This window comes from Amphiura filiformis, chromosome 1 (genome assembly GCF_039555335.1).
Source record: "Amphiura filiformis chromosome 1, Afil_fr2py, whole genome shotgun sequence".
NCBI classification, from domain to species: Eukaryota; Metazoa; Echinodermata; class Ophiuroidea; order Amphilepidida; family Amphiuridae; genus Amphiura; species Amphiura filiformis.
Window position 1 is genome coordinate 39,011,490 of NC_092628.1, and position 13,763 is coordinate 39,025,252.

The 13,763-nt window shown below is 36.5% G+C and overlaps 1 protein-coding gene across 1 annotated transcript in view; it reads left to right on the forward strand.

Annotated features, from left to right (window-relative positions):
* The window catches only part of LOC140159016 (uncharacterized), a 171,560-nt gene that overhangs the window by 31,369 nt on the left and 126,428 nt on the right, over positions 1-13,763 (forward strand). Inside the window, 21 exon segments of the mRNA XM_072182334.1 lie at positions 161-274; positions 486-599; positions 1,101-1,214; positions 1,507-1,740; positions 2,087-2,200; positions 2,475-2,708; positions 2,845-2,958; positions 3,704-3,817; positions 5,351-5,464; positions 5,642-5,755; positions 6,188-6,301; positions 6,593-6,706; positions 7,164-7,277; positions 7,577-7,690; positions 8,532-8,765; positions 8,982-9,095; positions 10,036-10,269; positions 10,927-11,040; positions 11,626-11,739; positions 12,490-12,603; positions 13,641-13,754. Of these exon segments, the coding sequence (XP_072038435.1) occupies positions 161-274; positions 486-599; positions 1,101-1,214; positions 1,507-1,740; positions 2,087-2,200; positions 2,475-2,708; positions 2,845-2,958; positions 3,704-3,817; positions 5,351-5,464; positions 5,642-5,755; positions 6,188-6,301; positions 6,593-6,706; positions 7,164-7,277; positions 7,577-7,690; positions 8,532-8,765; positions 8,982-9,095; positions 10,036-10,269; positions 10,927-11,040; positions 11,626-11,739; positions 12,490-12,603; positions 13,641-13,754 (2,874 nt within the window).

Sequence of the window (13,763 nt, forward strand, 5' to 3'; positions counted from 1 at the left end):
TCTCTGTTTCTCTGTTCTACTTTGCACTATTCTTCTGCACTCTCTCCCCCTCTCTCTTCTTCTCGTCTTCTCTCTGCCTATCTATTGTTATATCTTGTATCATTATACACTTTTGTGTGCAAGTTGCTAATCATATAATTTTGTTTTAACATAATTTCAGAGCTCAACGAGTGTGAGAGTAACCCATGTTTGAATAGAGCTACATGCAGTGACTTGGTCAATGGATATGAATGTACTTGTCCTCCTGGATACCAAGGAAGTAATTGTGAAATTGGTGAGTAATGTCTGTCTGCTTTTAGTTGACAAGGAACAAATAGCCTAGAGGGATATTCTATGAAATCATAATGGGACCACAAGTGGCAGAGATTGTCAGTGTATTGAGATAGCCATACTTGTTAAACAAAAATACATCAATTAATAGTGTCGTCATTTAAACTTAATTATATGTGTCATTCACGGATGACAATATTGTTGTGTATTTCTAGACTTCAGTGAGTGTGCTAGTAACCCCTGTCTGAATGGAGCTACCTGTACTGACTTAGTCAATGGATATGAATGTACATGTGCAGATGGTTATGAAGGCACCAACTGTGAGACAGGTAGGCTGTGTTTTTTGTTTTGGTGTTATCAAAAGTTTTTTAAACATAATGTACCCAAACCCAATCCCTGAAGTATGAAGTACCTTACGGATTCAGGCATTGTAGGCCCAGTCCCTATTTTGAGCAAAAATTGCTAAGGATCTGTGTATTGAGTTCAAAGCCTAGAAGTTTGGTTGAAGTCTTGCAATAATACAGAGTTAAAATGAAAAGAGTATGTGAATAATATTGAGTGGATTTGCTGAAGGTGAATTTAAGCATGTATGGCAACAAAACTTCATAATTATACATGTATCAGATATCAGCAAAATCATTTTTGTGTGCCACAGTTTTCAATAGTTGATGAAAAATTGCAAAAACACAAGCTTAAATATCATTTGTGTAAAATAACAGTGAGTAAAGGGTAGAAACTAATACCTGAGTCAGTATTATGATATCATGCATTCTTTTTTCCACTAATTTACAAGTTATTAATCAAATTGTTTTGTTTTAACACATTTTCAGAGCTCAATGAGTGTGATAGTAACTCATGTTTGAATGGAGCCACCTGTACTGATTTAGTCAATGGATATGAATGCATCTGTGAGATTGGCTATGAAGGAACCAACTGTGAAATAGGTGAGATAGTTTGGTCTAATTACTTTTGACATTTGAACAGAATAATGTGTGCAACAGATTTATAAAATTTACATGAATGTGTAAGAAATGGCAGATATGTTAACATAATGAAACAAACTTACAGTATTATACATTTTACTTTCACACAATTATCTCAAAGCCCTAAATCAGAAACTTAGAATTGGAGACTATTTGTTAAACCATTAGTAAATGTAACTTTGAAGAATTCCTGTTGTGCTTGAAAAAGTTATTTATATTCTAACTTGCGGGTGTTGTTTTTCATCCTTTCCAGAATTACTAGCCTGCCCAAGCTCACCATGCCTCAACGGTGCCACCTGCTTTGAGCATTTCCAAAACCAAGGCTACCTCTGTGCCTGCCCACCTGGCTATGAGGGAGATACATGTGAGATTGACATAGATTACTGTGCTTCAAACCCATGTATGAATGGTGCTACTTGTCAGGACTTACTTGAAGGATATGAATGCCAATGTTCACCAGGATATGAGGGAACTAACTGTGAAGTTGGTAAGTTATATTGTGGAAATAGTGGAATGTGGAGCCTGTCTGCTCTTTTTGATTATCACATAAAACAAAATAGGTCACAAGATGCTACGCAGCTTGAACAGTGAATGAAGTGCCAATGTGATGATGACGTGAGGTGATTAGCCAATCAGAACCCCACTGCCATGTTTATGCCATAAGCAGCGCCAAATCAGCAGACCGCTGAAAAACCTTGCTGAAAACTATAGAAATGACACCATGGATTGAGCTTATATTTTCACTGAATAACCAACAATACAGAAAATGACAAATGCACATCTCCCTTCTCAAAAACATATTATGTATTACATAAAATCTTAATTTTCTTCAGATATTCAAGAATGTTCCAGCAACCCATGCCAGAATGGAGCCACCTGTGAAGACCTTGTCAATGGATATCAATGTCAATGTCCTGTTGGATATGATGGAATCAACTGTGAAATAGGTAAGTACTTAACCAACTTAATGACAAAGAACCAGCATAGTGGCCCCTATTAGACAAGGACACTATGTTTTGTCTAAAGGCTGACTTTAGTCCAGTTTGTTGCTTTACTAATTTATTCCATAAGATTTGATTTTGGATTGCATTTGAAATGTATGTCATCTAAACTTGTTAGTAAATAAGTTGTTTCCAAAAGTTACAAAAAATGTCATAAGTAAGAAGAAGCACAGATGATAAATATTATGCTATTTTTCTGAAATCCTTTTTCTTCCTTCAGAACTTCTTGCATGCCCAAGTACACCTTGTCTAAATGGCGCTACCTGTTTTGATCGATTTGAGGACCAAGGCTTCCTGTGTGCCTGCCACCCTGGCTTTGAGGGAGATAGGTGTGAGATTGATATTGATTTCTGTGGTGTAGAGCCATGTCAAAATGGAGCTACTTGTGAAGATTTAGGCTCAGAATATCAATGTGTATGTCTACTTGGATATGAAGGTGTTAACTGTGAAGTTGGTAAGTGTGAATTGAAATTATAACAGTTGCAGTAATTTTTTTTAAATTTTTCACAATGTTCAAGTAGCTCTTATTAAGAGTTTTATTTGTATCAGTTATTTGTAACTGAGTTCTATGATTTGATTTGATTTTCTAGAAATTCTTGAGTGTTCCAGTGATCCATGTCAGAACGGTGCTTCTTGTTTTGAAGGAATCAATAGATATATATGTCAATGTGCTGCTGGATATGAAGGACCTAATTGTGAAATAGGTAGGAATTTACTGATTTTTGTTATCTGTTATAGACAATCTTGTTGTATATGAGGCACTATTTTATACTTGACCCATGAGGATTAACATGAGTTACACTGAATTTTGGGATGAGTGATCATTCTTTTGGCCATATAGAATGTAATGCTGAATAAATGCTACCTTTTGGTGCAGTATATAACAATTGTCTGGTCTGCTCCTCAAGTGCTAGTCATTGAACTATTAATTCATCTTTACCTGTTATTTCAACCATGCTACATTACAAAACATTTGAATATGCAATGCAACAAGTATTTGTTATTCAATCTATTTCCATTCTATTTCAAGTCATGTTTAAGATATTCTACATCAAATTGATTTTTCGTCAATGAATTTTTATTGGAAAATAAAAAATGAATTGAAAGATATTGAATAACAAATATGAATCGGCCCTTACTTTGTATTGCCCAAGATGTGTACACTCATCAGTAGTATAGTTTATCTCCAATTTTAAAGGTGTTATCACTCCAAGAATTTAAATGTAAGAATGATGACAAGCACCAAAGTAATAGGTGTATTGAAACAGGATCATACAAAAATAGCATGTTCAAATAAAATATATGATATGTAACATGAGTATCTGCATTGCGAAGATATACACAGTAAAGATGAGCTTGGTACACCCAACCAAACTTTACCAGACAGTGGCCAGGACCAGGTATTTCTTACAATGAAAAGATAACTTTGCCTGTATTTTTTGTTCTCAGACATTCAAGAATGTTTGAGCCTTCCATGTCAGAATGGAGCTGTCTGTGAAGACCTTGTCAATGGATATGAATGTCTGTGTCCTCTTGGATATGAAGGAACTAACTGTGAAATAGGTATGATTAGTATGTGTTTACAATACAGTGTGGTTTGCTCCTCCGAAATGTCATGACAATACAAGCATTCTTGAATCAGAAAATTTGCACCTTGTTTTGTTATTTGTTGCACCTGGCACATTGCAGTTGCATACCAGGCAAAATTGCTAGGGGTGAAAATTATAAAATCATCCTGCTCACCCATATGTTTTTACCAGGAAAATGTGAAAATTTATAGTTTTAGCTCTAAAATGGCCAAAATGAGGATACTTGTGGCATAAAACCTAAAATGGGCCAAAAAGAAGACACATACACATTGTGATGTGCCCTGAGTAATTTAATTTGATGATTTATCTTTGTTTACAAAGTTACATGAGTGATGACATTTTGGGAATTCCCTCTCAAATTGAGCAAAACAAGTTGAATCATATCTAATTTGGAATATTTGGAAACCCCTTCAGATTGTAAAGAGATGACATCATATATGGGATTCCCCTCAGGAAGTGATGTAATGGGATTTCCCCTCAGGAAGTGATGTCATGTGAAAGGTTAATGTTATAATTAAGACTTTGGAATTTCCCAGATTGAGCATAATGTGAAGGTAGTAAATGGCCCAGAATAGAATGGGGTTTTTCCCAAGCTTGGTATATAATAAGAAAATGTAAACAATGATTCACAGTTGATAGTGTTGATCTGGGCTATGCTTACAGTCCAATTCCTTGAAAGAAAGGAAATTACAAACCAGAAATATTTTATGTAGTCAAAGTACTACTATTTACCAGTGTTGTCGGAGAAGATCTAGAATACGCCAAAGAACGTTATTCTTCCAAGAAAGGAAATATATTCTTCTGTCGACTTGCTGAAGTCTGGTATTTTGATTCAACGCAACTGTCAAAATAAGTGGGGACAACTGCATCGCAGTCCTGCTTCCTGAAGATATTGTGTGAAAGGTGGAAATAGCACCAAGTTTGGAGAAAGCAGTGCAAGGAGTTTAATATTGGAGAACGGCGCAAGGAGTAAAGTGATTTGGAGAACTGCGCAAAGAGTTACGAATGTGTTTGGAGAACGACGCAAGGAGTTTAGTACTTGGGAGAAAGTAACACCATTTTCGTATGAGGATTTTATACGCAAGGATTTATCAATGCAAGTGTTCAAAGGACTTCGCTGATTTTCGCAGGAAAAGTGAATAAGGATATATTACATTAGTCGGCCAGAACATTGCAAGAACTTTATGATCGCCAAGAAGAAGAATGCTGGCTAAGTACAAAATAGATAAATAGTGATTATATTTGATTATTGTGTATGTGCATTTGTTGTCATATATTGTACCAATAATAACGTGCTTTCAATTAAAGACTTAGATTTTGTTAGCATAATCAAACAGTGTATTTGTGTTGTGCATTCGTGTGAGTTCGGGTAAAAGGTGATTTTGGCCTTGAGTCAAGTACGACTCGTAACAACATCACAAATGTTGGTCAATTTTGTCAAGACCAGGGGCACATTGTGACTGTGATAAGCCTCACAGCTCTTTAATATTGCATATTATTTCTACAGAAACCCAAGAGTGTGCCAGCAACCCATGCCAGAATGGAGCCACCTGTGTAGATCTTGTTGGTGGATATCAGTGCACATGTCTCCCTGGATTTGTTGGACTGAACTGTGAAACAGGTAACTTTTTGAAATGTAAAATTTCCTTTTTTGATTGATTTAAAATGGCTTTCTCTTATTATTGTATATCAGTGGCAGCAAATTGGATGTTTGTGTATTTTTAAATTTTACTAAAGATGTAGTCTTGAGATAAAGCATTGTTGATAATAAAATGCATCTTGTTTTCCTCATATTCAGAAATCTTGGAATGCCTCAGCAATCCATGCCAGAATGGAGCCACCTGTGAAGATCTTGTCAATGAATATCAATGTTTGTGTCCTCCAGGATATGAAGGAACTAACTGTGAAAGAGGTAATGGGGAATTGTATCAATAAGCAAATTTTAAGACCAGAAACGACCTTTATGACACCTGCTCAACTTTCTCGAGGACGTATACAAAGACTTAAAAAACTACAATAATTTTTGCTAATCTGAGTTACATATGCAGAGGTCTTAACTTTAACATAAAACTTAACATAATGAATGTTGATGCTACAAATTACATGATGGTATTCTCTTATCAGCACCTGCAGTTTAAGGATAGGCTAATTAGTAACCTCTAATATGGGAGCATGACACCTACTACTTGAAGACATTAAAATGGTTGTTCCAGACTAGACCTTTATCCAATTAAATCCTTTTCTTTAAAAATCAGTCAATTGTTATACACAGATTGACTTTGAGCTTGTCAGCAAAAAATATCAAACAATTATGATTTTGATGTAATATATTTTTGGTTTACAGAAATTGAAGAATGTGCAAGCAATCCATGTCAGAATGGTGCACTCTGTGTAGATCTTATCAACAGCTATCAGTGTGTGTGCTCACCAGGATATGAAGGAAGATTATGTGAAACTGGTAAGCAACATAACATCTCTCCCACTCTGTCTGTCTGTCGGTGTCTGTCTGTTGGTCGCAGTATCTGTCTGGTTCTCAGGGCCCTTTCAATGTCAATTTCAGTGTGGCTTTCAGAACTATTTTCCTTTGTCTCTGTCTCTTGCTGTCTTTTGTTTCTCTCTCTGTCCATCTTTGTCTCTCTGTCTGTCTATCTCTCTTTCTTTGTATTTTTCTCCCAAACCTTTGCCATATATTAAGGTTTTTTTAAAAATTGTAAATCATTAATCACATTTTGTTTATGCATATTTTCAGAGCTCAACGAGTGTGAGAGTAACCCATGTTTAAATAAAGCAACCTGCAGTGACTCAGTCAATGGATATGAATGTACATGTCCTCCTGGATACCAGGGAAGTAATTGTGAAATAGGTGAGTTATGTGAAACGTCTATATACAATATGTGATGTGAATCTGATTATTACCATGTCTAATTTGCACAGTACCTAGTCTTACTGATGTTTAATCTCCAAGTCCCTGGCGTACTTGGCTGCAAAGTTATGCTCATTTTCTAATGTTTTTTGTTTGTTTTTTCCCATATCTCAATATCTCAATATTGTTATTCCTGAATTGGACCAGATTATGTTATATTTTTTGACTTATTGAAAACCTGCCTAAGCCACTGGAGAGGGGCACTGAAAAAGTCCTGGTGAAGTTAGAATAAAAGTATGATGAAATAATAATAGGGCCACAAGTAAAGAAGTCAGAGCATTACAGTGTACTGGGTAATGTTTAAAAAAACAGGAATGTCAAAGATATGTAAGTCCTACATTTGTGATGGAAGATTTTTCACTCACAGACAGCAATACATTTTCCCTTTAATTTCCAGATGTCAATGAGTGCGATAGTAACCCATGTTTGAATGGAGCTAGCTGTACTGATTTGGTCAATGGATATGTATGTACATGTGCAGGCGGTTATGAAGGCACCAACTGTGAGACAGGTAGGCTGTGTTGTTTTTATGATTTCTTTTTTTGTTTGTTATCAGAAGTATCACATAAGCTATAACATCTACCTGGTAACAGGAAGGTCCTGGAACCAGTACCTAAAAAATGTCATCAAATTGAATACCTAGATACAAAACCCACCCAAGTCCATGCTTTGACCAAATTGTCGCTTATAAATATGCCTATCATATGTATAAAACAACAATCTAGATGTGAACATCTCCAATTTCCGAACCTGTGTTTGCCAGATTTGTACACTTTGTTATATTGTTTCTGTTTGTTTACTTTACTTCAGAGCTCAATGAGTGTGATAGTAACCCATGTTTGAATGGAGCTACATGCAGTGACTTAGTCAATGGATATGAATGCATCTGTGAGATTGGCTATGAAGGCACCAACTGTGAAATAGGTGAGATAGTTTGGTCTATATATCTGTTGGATTTGAGCAAACAAAATTTGCCAGATTGGTATAATTTACAGTAGGAATGCTTATAAAAACACAATGATATCATAAACCCTAGGATATAAGAATTGGAAACTATTGGAATTGCTCCATATGTGTATCATGTTTGGCATCGGTAACCACACCATTGATAAACATAATTATAATGGAGCATAATGTGATAGCACTTGGATATTCCAAATAAAAGTTGCAGTGATTTAATGTGAATGCCCATAAAAAACGCGATAAGAATTATGATTTGTGTGATTTAAGGCGGGTTGTGTTTGCACCCAACAATTGAGACAAACAAAGCTGACACACAAGAGAGCTGGTATAGTGTATATAAAGGATGCCATTTTAGCCACATGTGCAATGATTATAGGTTAATGACTATATTAACCTATTTCATACACAAGAAGAAAAAACACGTAATTTTTGCTGTTTTTATAACAAAATTATCACTGTAAATATAAATGTATCAACCCGCCCGAAAAATGAATCAAGCCTACGCGATGCGCACGCGTTGCAAGCACTGCGCGCAGTACGCAGAGTGCACATTATACACAATCAATGCATGGTTTGGTTTTTTCTAACGCTTGCTCCGATTGGTTCTCGCTATCTAAGAGTGTATGAATTTGTCTCGGGAAGGGGAAAGTGCCGAAAACTTTTATTTATGCATAGTTGGCCTTAACTCAAGAACTGTGAGACATATGAAAATATTAGTGCAAATGGTTAAAATTGGACAAATATGGCTCACTGTTAAGTAAATCAATGGTATGTAACTTTAAATTTTTTTTACCCTTTTCAGAATTGCTAGCCTGCCCAAGCTCACCATGCCTCAACGGTGCCACCTGCTTTGAGCGTTTCCAAGACCAAGGCTATCTCTGTGCCTGCCCACTTGGCTATGAGGGAGATATGTGTGAGATTGACATAGATTACTGTGCTTCAAACCCATGTATGAATGGTGCTACTTGTCAGGACTTACTTGAAGGATATGAATGCCAATGTCCACCAGGATATGAGGGAACTAACTGTGAAGTTGGTAAGTTATAGAGTGTATAGGGAAAGTGTTTTTTCATCAGAATTTCTGATTAAAATGTGTTTTATGGATAAACTAGTAATAGTATCATGCACTGAGCATATATTCTCACTGAATAACCAACCTTAAAAATGTTTCCCTCCTCAAAGAAGCCATGTTATGTGTGTAATGATACATTAAAGACTCAATCGCAATTTGGTTCCTTTACTTTTTCCTCAGACATCCAAGAATGTTCCAGCAACCCATGCCAGAATGGAGCCACCTGTGAAGATCTTGTCAATGGATATCAATGTCTGTGTCCTGTTGGGTATGAAGGAACCAATTGTGAAATTGGTAAGTACTTGACTAAGTAAGATTATATCAAAACAATAAGGTACTCCTTTTTGAAAAGGACGCTTTGCCATTTTGTGCCTAAAAAGTCATTCACTTTAGCTAGGTGTTGGTTTTCTAATCTATCTCATAAGATGTGATTTTTGTTTCCAGTTGAAATCCATACACCACTATAAATGTTGGTATTTATACAGCACCTTTCACATGTGTCAAAGCGCTTTACATTTATTCCGCTGTCATTAGAATATGTCAGCTGCCATACAATACCTTTGGGTGGCGCTCAATCTACAATATTCATAGCAGCTCCCCATTTCACCCCTGGGTAAAGAGAGGCAAGTAAGGTAAAGCGCCTTGTCCAAGAGCACAACATGATGGCACCGTAGGGGCTTGAACTCGATTGCGAGGATCAGTGGCGTGCGCAGCATATTGAAAGTGGCGGGGCCAGGTTGTTCAGTTCCCCTGAATGGTGGGGGTCCAGGGGGCAGTGCCCCTGGAAGCTCTGGGGTTTTAGCATTTTAAAAGGCCAAGGAATCCTTAGGGGCAAATTTTGATGTTTTGCACCACCCCTGAATTCCCCGAATAACCAACAAAGTGGGGGGCCTGTGCCCTGCCCCCTTTAAGCACGCCACTGGCGAGGATTGCCAGGCAGAGCCCGTACCGCTATGCCACTGTGCCCCTTTTGGAAAACATGACCTTCATTTCCCATTAAGGGAGTGTGAATTTCATATGGCACAGGGTTGCCTGAATGGTTGGTTTCAATATACACCAGCCTGTGTGGGAGATTAAGGTCATGTCTTCTATAGGTGGTGTTTAGATTTCAACTGGAATAGCCCATGTGACAATTTGTGTCTTCTAAAAATAATTTTCAGTAAATTATAAAATGATGATAAAATGTTATAAGTGAAGATGAAGCTATTATCCTGAAATCTTTTACTTCCTTCAGAACTTCTTGCATGTCCAAGTACACCATGTCTGAATGGCGCTACCTGTTTTGAGCGATTTGAGGACCAAGGATTCCTGTGTGCCTGCCACCCTGGCTTCGAGGGAGATAGGTGTGAGATTGACATTGATTTCTGTGCTGTGCAGCCATGTCAAAATGGAGCTACTTGTGAAGATTTAGGCTCAGAATATCAATGTGTATGTCTACCTGGATATGAAGGTGTCAACTGTGAAGTTGGTAAGTGTGAACTTGAAAGATAACACATGCCGTGTCCTATTGACTGCTTGCTTTCAGAACCCTTTGCTGTTATACCTATTAATTTAACTAAGTTGAATGAACACTACAGTAAAAAATTCATTTGAATGGACACAGCTGCAAACAGCATGAAGATTTTCTGCATACACTGTGTGATGAACGCCTGCATGTACGTAACACAGAAGTAAACACAACTCACTCGTGATAGGTCAGCTATGAAAGTCAAGATGTACACTTTTTAATTCACAATCACAGAAATGAGAACTAGAAACAAATGTTGCATCTATTGTAATTCAGTACCCAGATAGTCTTTATGTGATGCATAAATACCTGTTAGAAAAGCTCAGATTGGGGTGCCAATTAGGTCAGATAAGGACCAACCTCTGTGAAAGTAATGGCACATAGCATATATGTTGTATCAAACTCCCATCAGTTATCATCTTCAACACTCAGTGCTAGCTTATTGACCACAAAGTTTATTCATTTTTACAGCTTTGCACATGTTCAGCAATATTTTGTTGGGGGAAATGTAATTTTGGTCTCTCAACAGGGTCTGAATATACTCTAAACCAAATGTAAAGCGATGCATATGGTTTCATCTTCACAAATTTAATACACAACTATATCACTTGATTCTAGACATCCAAGAATGTTCCAGCAACCCATGCCAGAATGGAGCCACCTGTGAAGATCTAGTCAATGGATATCAATGTCTGTGTCCTCCAGGATATGAAGGAACTAACTGTGAAATAGGTATGATAATCAAAGTGAATCTATAAATTCTTTGTAGTTCTTGAAGTGTGTAATCTGCATTATGCAGTGATTCATATTTTTGCATCATTGCATCAAATATTCAAAAGTTAAAGGCCAGATTATAGTTGGACAATTTTTGGGAAATTTTTTTTCTGGCAATTTTTCATTGCAACAAATGCTGCGTTTTCAGTTCTCTGGAGCAACTTTTAGTTCTTTACCTCTCAAGTGATGAGCTTTATTCTAGACTTGCTCATCGTTGTTTGCAGTGGAAAAAGAATTGATTCACTGCTGAAGGCACTCGGCATATCGCCCAAAACAAGACTATAATCTGGCCTGAACAGAATGCTTACTTCTGCAGTTCTTACATTAATTTGTATGTTTTGTCTTCATTTCAAAAATGTTGGATCAATCCCAGTCGGAGCATGTCCACTTGTATGGAGATTTATATTGGACTCCATAGTTACCCACAGATAATTCAAGAATGTTCCAGCAACCCAACCCATTTGAAATGTTTGAATAATCCCAACCTGGAACACATCCACTTTTATGGACTTCGTTAATTTTGAATTGCATACTTTTCCTCAGATATCCAAGAATGTTTCAGCATTCCATGTCAGAATGGAGCTGCCTGTGAAGATCTGGTCAATGGATATCAATGTCAATGTACTGTTGGGTATGAAGGAACTAACTGTGAAATAGGTATGATAATGATGTAGTCATTGTTTGATTATAATAATAAAAATTGCAGTGATTTATAATGCGCTACACACAGGTAGCATACCTAGACATTGATCCGCAAGCCTCAGTTGTCGGTTACGGCCCCATAAATTTCATAAACCATTAAACAACAACACAGGGATTTGCAGCTAAAAAGCACACACCCTAGACATTCCACAATCGAGCCAGGATCAGCTCCCTGAGGTTTTACGGGTTACAATGAGACGGTTAGCAGTAAGTTCTGGGGTATTTTTAGCAAACTCAATTTTTAACACAAGAGCGTACTAACCACAACCAGGGTTTAAATCCGCAATCTCTAGCACCATAGTCATATGCCTTATCAATTGAGCTAACTTGCCAAGTATGTTGACTTTTAATCTCTGTATATGCTAGAAATCTCATGCATGAAATTGCTAGTCCCTTAATGAAATGCACATGACACTAATATAGAAAAGCAGGCCCATTTGGCCAAGTGCTCACCTGTGTGGAACCTTGGAATATCTGAATATGCCCATATTTTAAGCAAATACTAGAATCTGCATTTGCACAAGATGTGATTGGTCCATGAAGTAAGTAGAGGGACACTATAGAAACCATCTGGGACAGATATGATTAGCTTCAAATCTGTTGATATTGAATAAGAAAAGATCAAAGTAAAACAAATGAACTTTTAGTAGTGTGGGAATTGGTTTAATATATATATATATCTACTCTCTATTATTTTGATTCTAGAAACCCAAGAGTGTGCCAGCATCCCTTGTCAGAATGGAGCCACCTGTGTAGATCTTGTAGGTGGATATCAGTGCACATGTCTCCCTGGATTCGTTGGACTGAATTGTGAAACAGGTAACTTTTAAAACAAAAAAATATCTTTAAAGCCACAATATTTAAAAACAGATGTGAAAATGGAGGTCAGACTGACCAGGTACAGTCCTACTAGGCAGTTAGATCCTTCTTGTCAGCCTATCCATATGTTCAGGGTGAACCGTACAATTTTGCCTGCTTTTTGCCTACAATGAAAATGTTTCTAATGGTGTTTTAAGGGATCTAAAATGAGCGTTTATTATGCGTTTGACAGTATTTTTTGTGGGACATGAGAGCACCTCAGACCTATCAATTGCATTCTGAATACTGAAGCATGTCTTTCTGATATCAAATAATTTTCATTTTTGAAAATCACAATATAATACAAATTTTATGACAAATTATAAAAATTTGATATTTTTCAATTTTTGATATATAACAGTCCTCGAAGTAAATTATATAAATCTAATGACATATTCTTAAAGTGTATGTAGTAGGGAGGAAAAGCCGACGGTCAATTGAAAATTTTGACCTTTCATTTTGAAGATATGGATTTTTTTCCCCCAAAGACCTATTTTTTTTAGTGTTTTGGGAAAAAAATCCATATCTTCAATACTGAAAGGTCAAAATTTTCAATTGATCGTCGGCTTTTCATCCCACCTACATACACTTTTTAAGTATAAATCATCAGATTTATAAAGTTTACTTCAAGTACTGTTGAATATCAAAAATATCATTTTTAATGATTTGCCATAAAATGTGTATTAAATTGCGAATTTCAAAAATCAAAATTATTTGATATCAGAATGACATTCTTCATATTCAGAATGCAATTCGATATGTCGGATGTGCTCTAATGTCCCACAATAAATACTGTCCAAACGTTCATACCCCAGCCCTTAAGCAACTTGTAATTTCCTTTAAAATTGTTTTCTTTATCATGTTTAACAACACTTGCAAATGAGATATGCTAATGTGTAGTTTTGGATTTGATTAATGGTATAAATTTTAAGATAAAGCAATATATATGTTGAATTGCCATTCTTCAAAGTTTTGCATCTTATTTTCATCCTGTTTAGAAATCTTGGAATGCCTCAGCAACCCATGCCAGAATGGCGCCACCTGTCAAGACCTTGTCAATGGATATCAATGTCTGTGTCTTCCAGGATATGAAGGAACTTATTGTGAGACAGGTATGTTTT